The sequence below is a fragment of the Teleopsis dalmanni genome, chromosome 2 (assembly GCF_002237135.1).
Source record: "Teleopsis dalmanni isolate 2A chromosome 2, ASM223713v2, whole genome shotgun sequence".
Taxonomy (NCBI): Eukaryota; Metazoa; Arthropoda; class Insecta; order Diptera; family Diopsidae; genus Teleopsis; species Teleopsis dalmanni.
The window spans coordinates 160,431,883-160,442,608 of record NC_051847.1 but is presented as its reverse complement, the minus strand read 5'-3'; the positions used below and the strand labels follow the sequence as shown (position 1 = coordinate 160,442,608).

Genomic DNA, 10,726 nt, shown 5'->3' with positions numbered 1-10,726 from the left:
TATATACGTAAAATACTAAATAGCACAATTTTAAAATAAGCACGCATATGAACAAAACTTAGGACAAAACGCATTTATGTTTATTGACGACGACGTGTAGTACGCTGTTTGTCAAAACGTAATTCCATTTCTTCCAAAACCTTTGGAGTATAACGAACAACTAGTTTTACAGAGCCAACTGCTTGTTTAAGTAATTCGACTGCTTTTTCATGATTTTCGCCTTCAACCGACTAAAAAAGAAGATATATAATCAAATATCAAAAGTTGACATAAATATTCTAATAAAACTGATATCAGAAATTGTTAAAACTGTACACATTTTTAACAAACTATATATGCTATACAATCAAAGCTCTCCTAATGGACACCCCTATGGGGTGGATAAATTTTTTGTCAGATTGTTACAAATACTAAATAAGATACTGCATCCTTGTCAAATAAACTATTTAAATATGTGTATATGTATTTTAACATATTGAAATAGTTTCACAAATAAAAAATACGTGCCATAAATGTCTCATTGTAACGCCACAACGTTAATATAATTTATATAATGTAGTTATATATAATATATTATGTAACTATATTACATTATATATAGCTATTCATAATATATATTATATGTAATATAATATTATATAGCAGTTTATATATAAATAGATATACTTGCCACTCCGTTAACAGACAGCAGTTGATCACCTCTCTTCAATCCACCATGTCTATCAGCCACACCACCAGGTATTATACGGGAAATATATATTGGAGAGTTTTGTTCTTTGCCTCCCATTACATTAAATCCTAAACCTGCATTAAATAATATATAAAAACCTTTAATTGCAACAATGATCATTTAATTTTACCTTCCTCAGTTTTTGGGAGCTCAACCACTCTTGGATGTGCATGACCCTCACTGGCAGCAAAAGCAGCTACAGTTGCTTTAGCTGTTGCAGAAGCCCTTACATCTTGCGAACCTTGAATGTCTACAGTTTCATAAACATGTTCATAAACTTCCCGTACAGCACTCAAAAATTCGCTTTGTAAAACTTTTTGCAACGCAGCCAATTTCGTAGTAGGAAAATCACCACTAGTTTGCAACTTCTCTAGCAAATCTACCGCACGTTTTATATCTAAGCATATTTTATTAAGTTAAATGTGATTTGATAAACATTACATTAATGTTTCTGTCGAATCATTACAATGTAACAATATAGAAAATATAAAAAATATTACATTACCTCTAACTAATGTCAATGGTTCACATATTTCAGCCATCACAAACACAAATTGAAAACACAATTGTTCACTAACAGAGACCAAACAATTAGACGTGTAAGCCACTTAAATTAAAAATGTCCAATTTCTGTATATTATTAGTATAGTAAATTTAAGTACTATAATATATTAGGCTGGTTTTCTAAAATATAGTGAACATTCTACTTTGTGTCCACACACGATAATTCAGTTTGTTTCAAACACAAATGCATGTATGAATAAAACCTGCGCATACCTGCCTGTACAAAAGTTGGAGTTGTCAAAAGAGCTGTAGTGATACTGCTTTAGTAGCGCGACATATCAAAAACATTTACAGTTGCATATGTTCAAAACTTCTTTTTTGCTTAGTAAAAAATTAATTTTTTTTAAATAAATATATGTTTAAAAATAATAAAATTGATATGTAAAAATTGGTACAAGTAAATTACTAATAAAAAAATGAATGATCGTTATGAATCCACTTTTATTTTACCACTTGAAACAATAGCTGTAATCTTTTTTTTCAGAGTAGCAAAAAAATACTAGCAACTTACGAAAGAGAACATGTGAAACAACAACAACGTTCTTAAAATTTTCAGACTTAGATTTTACTTGAAAAATATTTTACATCTTAAGTTTTAGTGCGGCCAAATTCAAACATCAGTTAATCAGTTCACTGGAAATATGTTGCAAAATTCCAATCATATCCAAAATCATATGTGCATTTCATGTACTAATAAATTCAAACACAAGTAAATAAATTAATATATATACATATATATATATATTAATATATAAATTAAAAACTCCAATCATTGCCAACCTAATATTCATTTTGTTTTCTTTTATTTAAATTAATTAATTCTTAGCGTACAATTTTTATATTTCATATTGTACACAACACAACAAAATCCTTATTAGTCGTATAATATTATTGAAATGATTAAATATTTAATGCTTTTGCGAACGGGCGGATGATGAAACAGATAAATATATTGACGTAGAGATGTTGCGGACTATTCAATTGGTTTGCCTCTCTTTGAATGTGGGAGATAATTTTTAATTTGTGTAGACAATGAATTTATCTTGTTCGCTTTCAGCATGCGAAGCGAAATGCTTGGTTATGTCATGAACTATCTCACACAATCTCCTCGATGGCGACTGTAACCTTTAGAGGACGCGTTACAGGTGACGGATAGCGGATGTCTTATCCGTTATCCGGTAGCAGGAGAGAATAAAATTCCTCCCGCTGACCAAATAGTTGGAAGAAGGTAACTTCCTTGAAAATCCTTACCCGCTGAATACTTTGAAGTCGTAGTTTGCAGATAAAGTTGCATGCTTAGACAGAAATCTGCAAGAAATGGCGCAGGATAAACCGTAACTAGTCAACGGCGGCGGAGCATTGTCATAATATTTTTCCGTCCGTCTGGAGGTAGCCCCAACACCAGAATCGAATGCGGTAGAGCAATTGCGTGCCAATCTTAAACCAACTGATTAACGAAACCGAAATAAGTAATAATGGAAATGACAACAACTTACCGATGACGGCTCTGATTATGAAAACGAACACACGATTCGAAACCTGGAATGTAAGGATGCTTTTGAATCCTCACGGCTTGTGCAGCTGTGAAACAAATTTCAAAACTACAAACTTAACTTCTTAGGCCTTTCCGAAGTACGGTGGCCTGACACTGGTGAGCAAAAAACAGCAAACGGGTACACCATAATTTTCCCTGGTAGTGGAATAAACCAGCCCGAAGGAATGGAGTCGGATTTTTTGTCTCAAAAGAGACCCGTAAAGGACTGATGAGCTGGCAGGCTTTCTCAGACAGGGTCATTTCCATAAGATTACGGAGCCGAGCTAGAAATCTATCTTGCATTCAATGCTACACAGACAATGCAGACTTTTCCATTAAGGAGGAACATCCTTGATAGAGCTACTTCATGTGTTCAGCGAGGCGATATACTAATCATCATGGGCGGCTTCAATGTCCAAGTTAACGCTTAGAAAGCTGTATGGGCGGGACAATATTTCCACACAAGTACATACATAAAATCACATGCGTTTTTCCTGACTATGGAACTGAAAATCAAATCGACCACATCACCATCTCTTAGAAATGGCATGGCATGGATGTACGGAATCGCAGTAGAGTAGTTTTTTTTAGCGATCACCATCGAATCACCTCCGACATCCTACTAAAAATATGTGCAATAAGTGACAACAATGTTGTCCAAAATTTTAAAAATTCCAGCACTATGACGGGATATACCGATCAGTTAAAATTGTCACTAAACTTAAATACCGAAGAGCGCATGGAATGGAATATCTTGGGACGCAGTCACGGCGGTTCCATCCAACGAAACTCGATCACAGTGTCGAAAATGATATTTACTCATTGTCGACTCAAATTTACTTACGCATCCTTGATCTAAATCTAATTCTGACCAGGATGATTCTTGAGGTAATGAACAAAGCAATTAATCCGTGGCTAATCTAAAGTATTTGCTCCTCCCTCTGTGCTAAGATTTACTCTATGTGGCACAAATACAGTGGCTCGCAACTATGGCTAAAAATGCATGCTAGCCTATATCGGCTTCGCGATGCATTGGTATCACTGTTGCAATCTCTCAAGTGTTATGTTTTCAAATAGCAAAAATAGCTTAATGCAAGCAAATTACATTCGACCAGTATAGGTCAGTAACGAGCTGCTTTTTGCCATTCTTGCGAGCCACTGAAATGGCAAATTAACATTTTAAATGAGTAACTAAAAAAAAACAAAAAAATGAATACAACGCTTGAAAAAGTCAATATGAGAAAATTGCTTAAGCGTGTCATTTTTCTCAAAACTGCTTCAAGTATGTTTAAAATGGCGAAAGCTAAAAAAAAATATAGTAGTTTGAGCTGGGTGTAATCTATTTTCAACACTCAAAATTTTCAGTCAAATGGTTCAAAAATGGCAATTGTTTTTCAGAATAGTGTTGCCGTTCTTGTAAAGTGTTCTTTGAGCGAAATGCATCAAATAATAATGATACTAAACAAATTCAATAACTTTTAGGTTAGCTATTATCGGATCTTATCGATTTTTAGATAATGTTGAAACTGTTTATTTCGTCACTTGCGTCTAGTGTTGTTTATATTTCAGCTTAGATTTCATTTTTGATTTTTATATTGAAATAAAGGATGGTGCAAAACACTATACTAAGATGACAATGTACATAAACTAAACGGCATAACCGTATTCTGTCAAAGTGGAGCTCAGAACGTAGCGAATGCTTGGAATAATTATGTGTACTTCATTTTACAATTGCTTTATTCGTTAGTAATACATGCCTATGAAATGTTCTCTTCCAAATATGTATTTTGCATCTTAGTCGTAACTACGACAGTATTGATTTACGTACTATATCAAAACTTAAAGGAAAATGAAAGCCCAGTAACTATACTTTCTCGAAAAACGTAAAGTAACTTAATACATAATTTTCGTAGTAATAACCATAATTTTATTTTAGAACCATTTCAAATGCTTTACACATTGCCGTGGTAGCTTGTGGACAGCGATTGGAGGAAACTTTAGTGATGATAAAATCTGCGCTATTGTATAATGAGCCAACACAATTGTTAAAATTTTTAATATTTACTGAAGATAAATTATTTGACGCGTTTCGCGAAAAGCTTAGTGATTGGCAAGCGTTACAAATGTTCGAATTTGAAATTCTACCACTACGGTTTCCATCAAACCAAAAAGAGGAGTGGTACAGGTATAATTTTGCAATTAATTAATTAAAAATCAAAATTAATTTTAAAACATTCAAGCTTGTTCAAACCTTGTGCTGCGCAGCGTCTTTTTTTACCGGTAAGTTTTACTAACTATTGATACAAACTTTAATATTTACTTTCGTTTAGACTCTTTTGTCTGATGTGGATAGTATATTATATGTTGACACTGACATATTATTTTTTTCACCAGTTTCTGATATCTGGGATTTTTTCAATCGGTTTAACAGTACACAGTTAGCTGCTCTTGTTGCAGAACATGAAGATTCTAACATTGGTTGGTATAATCGTTTCGCCCGCCATCCATATTATGGAAAACTGGGCGTGAATTCTGGTGTCATGCTGATGAATCTTACTCGAATGCGTACATTCGGTTGGAATGAAAAAATTTTACCGATTTATAAAGAGTATAAATTGCGAATTACATGGGGGGACCAAGATATTATAAACATATTATTTTATTATCATCCAGAAAAACTTTATTTAATGCCTTGCAATTACAACTATCGAGCAGATCATTGTATGTATATGAATGTATGTGATATATCAAAAAATGGTGTTAAAATATTGCATGGCAATAGAGGTTATTTCCACTCAGCTAAGCAACCATTTCGAATACTCTATAGTTCGATTCAAAGTCTTCAACTTAAAAATAGCCCTTACCAAAACTTTGTATTACCAATGCAAGAAGCTATGGTGGATTCACACCTTTTTGAGTCGAATTGTGGAAAAGTGCTGAAAGGATTACTAAGTAAAACTGTCAACGACTTAGATTATGCAACATAGTTTTATTAAGTATTTGTAAATAAATCTGTATTTATAGAGTATACATTTTTCTATTATTTAGTTTAAGAAAAATAAACATATTTGTACTTAATTGTTTGATTTTGATATGGGAAGGATTTATTTTGGTATGCTAATTGCTTAGAATCCATAGTTTAAAATATACAGTAAGACATCGTTTTGCGTTTTTCCGAAGTTGCGTCGTTACTGAGCTAAGACTTATTTTCGTTGAGTCGTACTTTTTTCGAATTGCGTTGTTTTGCGAATGCGATGTTTTTTTTTTATTTTTCAGAGAATCATTTTTAAATTTTCTAAATGGTTTCTGTTCAGTAAATTTAAATTCTGTTTGGATTTCGGGGAATCCCTACATTAAGTTTTCATTCAATTGTTATTTGATTCTTGATTAAAGTGGAAAGTGTAAAGTGCAGTGGAAGTTTGATTATAAATTAAGGTAAATAAAATATTTTTTAAATAATGAAAGGCTGTTACTCTGTTTATTTATTTATATATTTAAACTTTTTAGAGCATAATAACCATGAGTGGAAAAATCCGTGTTGGTAGAATTACAAAAAAGAAAAAACTGTGCGTTTGGAAATAAAATTGCACATTTTACGACGCTTTGATAATGGAGAAAAGGCTGTAGACAAAACAAAAGCTCTTAATCTGCTTGCAACAACTGTCAGAACAATTCAAGCTCGGGATAAAATTAAAAAGGCTGCTAAGTCTGTTACATCGTTAGACGCCAAGACGATGACTCGTACAAGAAGTAGTTTTATGATTAAAATGAAGTCCTTGCTTTCTATTTGGATTCAAAATCAGATTGCACAGAAAATGCCATTAAGTAAGGATAAACAAAAAGCTTATTTGATTATATCAAAATCCAATCTATGTATAACGACGATGCAAGTGCTACTGATAAAGAACATTTTGAAGCTGGTAATGGCTGGTTTGAGAGATACAAAATTCGTGCCAATCTACACATTATATAGATGACCAATTTATATAGATGACTTATCTGAAAATGTTAAATTTGTGTTTTTACCACCGAACACCACATCATTAATATAGCTGATGGATCAGGCTGTAATTTCGAATTTTAAAAGCTATTATCTCCGCCGATCATTTAAGATTCTTTTGAGCGAAACTGATGGACCCGATAAGCTTACAATGCAGCAATTCTGGAAATCTTTTAATATTTTGAAGGCAATCAACATTATTTTAAAATCTTAGGAGGAAGTAAAACCATTTTGCATGAACGGTGTTTGGCCAAAAAATAGCCAGAATGTGTACACAAAAAAAAAGGTAAGTTTCTCTTTAGAAGTTGATGATGATGAAGCGGATAATATTTGTTATGAAATTGCTCACTTAGCAAGAAGGTCCAATTTTGAAGGGATGGATGAAGTTGACATAAATGAATTGCTAGTTCATAACCAAGAAATGTCTAATGAGGAATTGATGCAATTGGATTTGGAAATCGCTAACGAAGAAGACAGCTCGGTAGATATAAGTAAGCATCAAGATTTAACTTCACAGAAAATTTCTAAAGCAATGGAAATTTTTTCAAAATACGATCCTGATAGCGAAAGAAGTGCAGTTTCTCGTGCTGTAGGAAATGGTATTAATTGTTACAAGGAACTTTACATAAAAAACAAGCGGTTCAGCGAACTTTGGACAAATTAAAAAAAAAAAAAGAATTCAACGGCCACAAGCTCGTCTACAGTTTGAATAATTTTATAATTTATTTATTTTTTGTATCTATTTTTAATTTCTTGTTGAATTTCTAGTCTTACTTATGTTTTTAAATGAATTAATAAAGTTTTACTTTTGTTTTGTTATTTAAAATTCTTCTTTTTTTAACATTTAAGGGCTGAATGAAAAATATGTAACTTATCTTCGATGTTTATATGATTTCAAATAGATAATAGCGACACTTCAAATCACTTCTTCGTGAAACATAAGTTGTGCTACCGCCAAATTATCAAAAAAATTTTTACATTTATAAGGTATGATGCGACACTATTTCTACACATTTGCCAGCTCTTTTAGTAATAACGCTCTTTTATGTATTGTTAGCAGATACTTCCCAATTGAACTTATATGTTGTTCTATACTATATAGAAATTTAGAAAGCCTCATTCTTTACGATATGAATATCAACTACTAATTGAGTTAATTATCTCAACCAAATTTTATTTACAAAACTTTTCGCAAAAAATCCCTCATTACATTATTGAAATGATATTTAAAGGAATAAAAAATAGCATTAACATGTGTAACTATTAACATCGTATGAAGTATTCGTACCGCAAATTAAATATAGATTTTAAAATTGCCTACAAACTTCAAACTCTACCAATACGTGAACTTTGCTATTTAAAACGAACAAATCTTTGGATTTCTGTATTTATTAAATAATTAAATAAATACATTTAGCGTTTTCTGTGCAAATCAAGACGATTCTTACGTTTCCAGGCTGCACGACGGGATCCACCAATAGTTTGGGAGTATCTGTAACCCTTTCCAATACCACGTGAGCTCTTTCCGGCTGAAGTAAGACCTCGCAATTCGCGGTGTTTGTGAACATGTTTGCAAATCCAATTTATCTTGGCATCATGACGAATAGCACTATGATGGGTATCAATTAGTATAACTTCAAAATATTTGTAAGATGCATCTTGAGCTACCCAATAAGAGTTCAGCACTCTTAATCCACCTAAACGACGACCCACACGTTCCTTGAAATAAAAAAAAAAATTATTTAATTGATACATAGCAAACAAAAAAATAATTTAATATTAAATTTTAATCAGACATCTAAGGAAGTTTGGATCAACATTTAATATTTTGTAAATAAAGTTTCATCAGTAAATCTTTTATATATATATATACGAAGAAAATTTATATATATATAATATACTTACTTCCGCAATTGACTGCAAGCCGCGATAAGGCTTCAACTCGTTAACACCATGACTTTTAGGTTTGCCATATGTGCATCCTTTAGGTACCGGACGTTTGCGACCTCCACGACGAACTCTTATTCTATAAATAACATATCCTTGCTTAGCGCGATAACCAAGGCGTCTAGCCTTATCTGGTCTGGTTGGTCGGGGGGAGGAGTGAAGCTTAGTCAATTGACGATACTGCCAAACTCGGATACGAAGCAAATACCTTAACACATCGCTTTGTTTCTTTCTATACAGTTCCTGCATATAACGATATGCACCCATTTTGAATACTTGGAATAGACCTAGTAACAAATTTAGATTTAGTTAGTAGTCACATCATCGGTCTATTAAACACATTTGTATGAAGCTACACATATTTTAATTGTTGTATTTGCATAACAATATAATATGTACTCAGTTTAGCCATATCAAACATATAATTTCAGAATGGTGCAAGGCCAATATATTAATCATCATTATAAAAGCTTATTTTTTTATTATAAATGTATAATAATTGTAAAACACGTGGTACTTTACCTCCGAAGAGCACTTCTATTCCCCACAACTACTAAAAAAGAAAGGAAAGTCGTGAAGTTAGTTGCTACTAGCTCACCTCTGCATCTTTTTATTCATCGATACATTTTATTTTTGTTTACACCAGCCGGCCGCGCTTACAAGCATGAGTTATTACCAAGAAAGTTGTCATTTATTTCAACAGTGTATAAAAAAATTTTTAAAACTGTTTTTATTCTGTTATTAAAGCTGTTTCCATTTGTATCTTTCAGCACATTTATTTCAATTTGTTAGAATGTTAAAATAATAAACTTCATTAGACATAATTAAATTTCACCAAAATTGTCTGTATCATGCTTCTTTGAAATGACTAAACATAAGGTCTCCTGTTGAAATCAGCAATTTGTATGTAAATCACTAACATTAGTCTCTTATTTTAACAGGCTAGTATTGGAGTCCTAGTCAACTAACAGTAGAGAAGATCTTTTAAAAAGTGGATAATCTCCTTTATAAGAATAAGCAAATATTTGTCATATATAATCTTATTTTTTATACCATATTGGTCCAACGTACTAAAGCAGTATATAGACGATGCTATATATTTGCAGACAAGGTATGCGTGCTACCAAATTGCACCGTTTATATTTAAGTTTTCATACCATATTTCGGTCTGAGACATGTATGCGTTAAAATTAAAACTTTTTAATTATATGCTAAGTCTGCACACATATCTACTTGTGTATATCGAAATCTGCAGACTTCTCACAATTTAAGAATTTTGGTGAGCGTCGGACGAGCAAAGATCACGGAAAAAAATTGTAAATTAATTAAAAAAGTTGTAGACATTTATTTTCTTTAAAAGAGGCAAATTGAAAAAAGGTGCTACAAACAGTCATTAAAGAAGTTTATATATTTTAAAAATCATTTTGTGCTAAAATTATTTTTTAAGTAAGTAAGAGATAATAAGAGATAATATTCAACAAAGAGTGCTTTTATATAGTTTAAATTCTAATCCATTTGAGTTTTATAATTACCGAAAAATATTTATAACACTTAACACATATTTATAACACTTATAGCAGGACAAATAAGTATTCGTAAATGTTCAGTAAGTTTGTTTATATTAAATTTAATGTTATATTAAAAATTTAATACTACGTAATTAAATTATGATCAAACTATTGAAATCATTAAGGGAAATATGCCGTGATACATATTATGTTAAGAGCTTTCTGAATGGTTTCCACACTCACATTAAAAGCTCCATTTATATCTACCGTAACGAATGTGAACTGCTTACACTCTAAATATTTTTCCACTGTGGTAACTTCGTCTAGAGATGTTTCTGTGGACGTTCATCTACGACATTTTTATAGACAATTTTACTCATTCCTTGCATTGTTGCCATTGTTGATACACTCATTGCTATAATTGTTGATAGATTTTTCATATC

General features: G+C 31.9%; 4 protein-coding genes across 4 annotated transcripts; 2 read left to right on the top strand and 2 right to left on the bottom strand.

The window, feature by feature from the left end:
* On the bottom strand, positions 1-1,485 carry LOC119682618 (protein lin-7 homolog C). The gene is made up of 4 exons (XM_038096105.1): positions 1,236-1,485; positions 861-1,127; positions 671-804; positions 1-230 (listed from the first exon to the last, which is right to left on the bottom strand). The coding sequence occupies exons 1-4, from the start codon at positions 1,270-1,272 to the stop codon at positions 81-83; spliced, it is 588 nt and encodes a 195-aa protein (XP_037952033.1). The 5' UTR covers positions 1,273-1,485; the 3' UTR covers positions 1-80.
* Positions 1,486-4,222: 2,737 nt separating this feature from the next.
* LOC119682617 (glucoside xylosyltransferase 1) lies at positions 4,223-5,897 on the top strand. The gene is made up of 4 exons (XM_038096104.1): positions 4,223-4,711; positions 4,765-5,013; positions 5,069-5,108; positions 5,159-5,897. Exons 1-4 carry the CDS (start codon positions 4,593-4,595, stop codon positions 5,813-5,815), a joined length of 1,065 nt encoding a protein of 354 aa, XP_037952032.1. The 5' UTR covers positions 4,223-4,592; the 3' UTR covers positions 5,816-5,897.
* Positions 5,898-5,925: 28 nt separating this feature from the next.
* On the top strand, positions 5,926-7,551 carry LOC119682615. The gene is made up of 2 exons (XM_038096101.1): positions 5,926-6,263; positions 6,336-7,551. Exon 2 carries the CDS (start codon positions 7,064-7,066, stop codon positions 7,490-7,492), a length of 429 nt encoding a protein of 142 aa, XP_037952029.1. The 5' UTR covers positions 5,926-6,263; positions 6,336-7,063; the 3' UTR covers positions 7,493-7,551.
* A 648-nt stretch (positions 7,552-8,199) lies between these two features.
* LOC119681727 (60S ribosomal protein L15) lies at positions 8,200-9,404 on the bottom strand. Its single transcript, XM_038094993.1, has 3 exons — positions 9,298-9,404; positions 8,734-9,062; positions 8,200-8,547 (listed from the first exon to the last, which is right to left on the bottom strand). Exons 2-3 carry the CDS (start codon positions 9,040-9,042, stop codon positions 8,242-8,244), a joined length of 615 nt encoding a protein of 204 aa, XP_037950921.1. The 5' UTR covers positions 9,043-9,062; positions 9,298-9,404; the 3' UTR covers positions 8,200-8,241.
* Positions 9,405-10,726: the final 1,322 nt, after the last annotated feature.

What these genes read in the sequence shown, in the direction of transcription:
- LOC119682615 (XM_038096101.1), top strand. Translation starts at nt 7,064, where the DNA reads ATGAACGGTGTTTGGCCAAAAAATAGCCAGAATGTGTACACAAAAAAA.
- LOC119682617 (XM_038096104.1), top strand. Translation starts at nt 4,593, where the DNA reads ATGTTCTCTTCCAAATATGTATTTTGCATCTTAGTCGTAACTACGACA. An exon ending in ACTATACTTTCTCGAAAAAC is followed by an intron (nt 4,712 to 4,764) that starts GTAAAGTAACTT and finishes ATTTTATTTTAG; the next exon opens with AACCATTTCAAATGCTTTAC. An exon ending in CAAAAAGAGGAGTGGTACAG is followed by an intron (nt 5,014 to 5,068) that starts GTATAATTTTGC and finishes AAAACATTCAAG; the next exon opens with CTTGTTCAAACCTTGTGCTG.
- LOC119682618 (XM_038096105.1), bottom strand. Translation starts at nt 1,272, where the DNA reads ATGGCTGAAATATGTGAACCATTGACATTAGTTAGAG. An exon ending in ACCATTGACATTAGTTAGAG is followed by an intron (nt 1,128 to 1,235) that starts GTAATGTAATAT and finishes AAATATGCTTAG; the next exon opens with ATATAAAACGTGCGGTAGAT. An exon ending in TGCTGTCTGTTAACGGAGTG is followed by an intron (nt 231 to 670) that starts GCAAGTATATCT and finishes CTTCTTTTTTAG; the next exon opens with TCGGTTGAAGGCGAAAATCA.
- LOC119681727 (XM_038094993.1), bottom strand. Translation starts at nt 9,042, where the DNA reads ATGGGTGCATATCGTTATATGCAGGAACTGTATAGAAAGAAACAAAGC. An exon ending in GCTTGCAGTCAATTGCGGAA is followed by an intron (nt 8,548 to 8,733) that starts GTAAGTATATTA and finishes TTTTATTTCAAG; the next exon opens with GAACGTGTGGGTCGTCGTTT.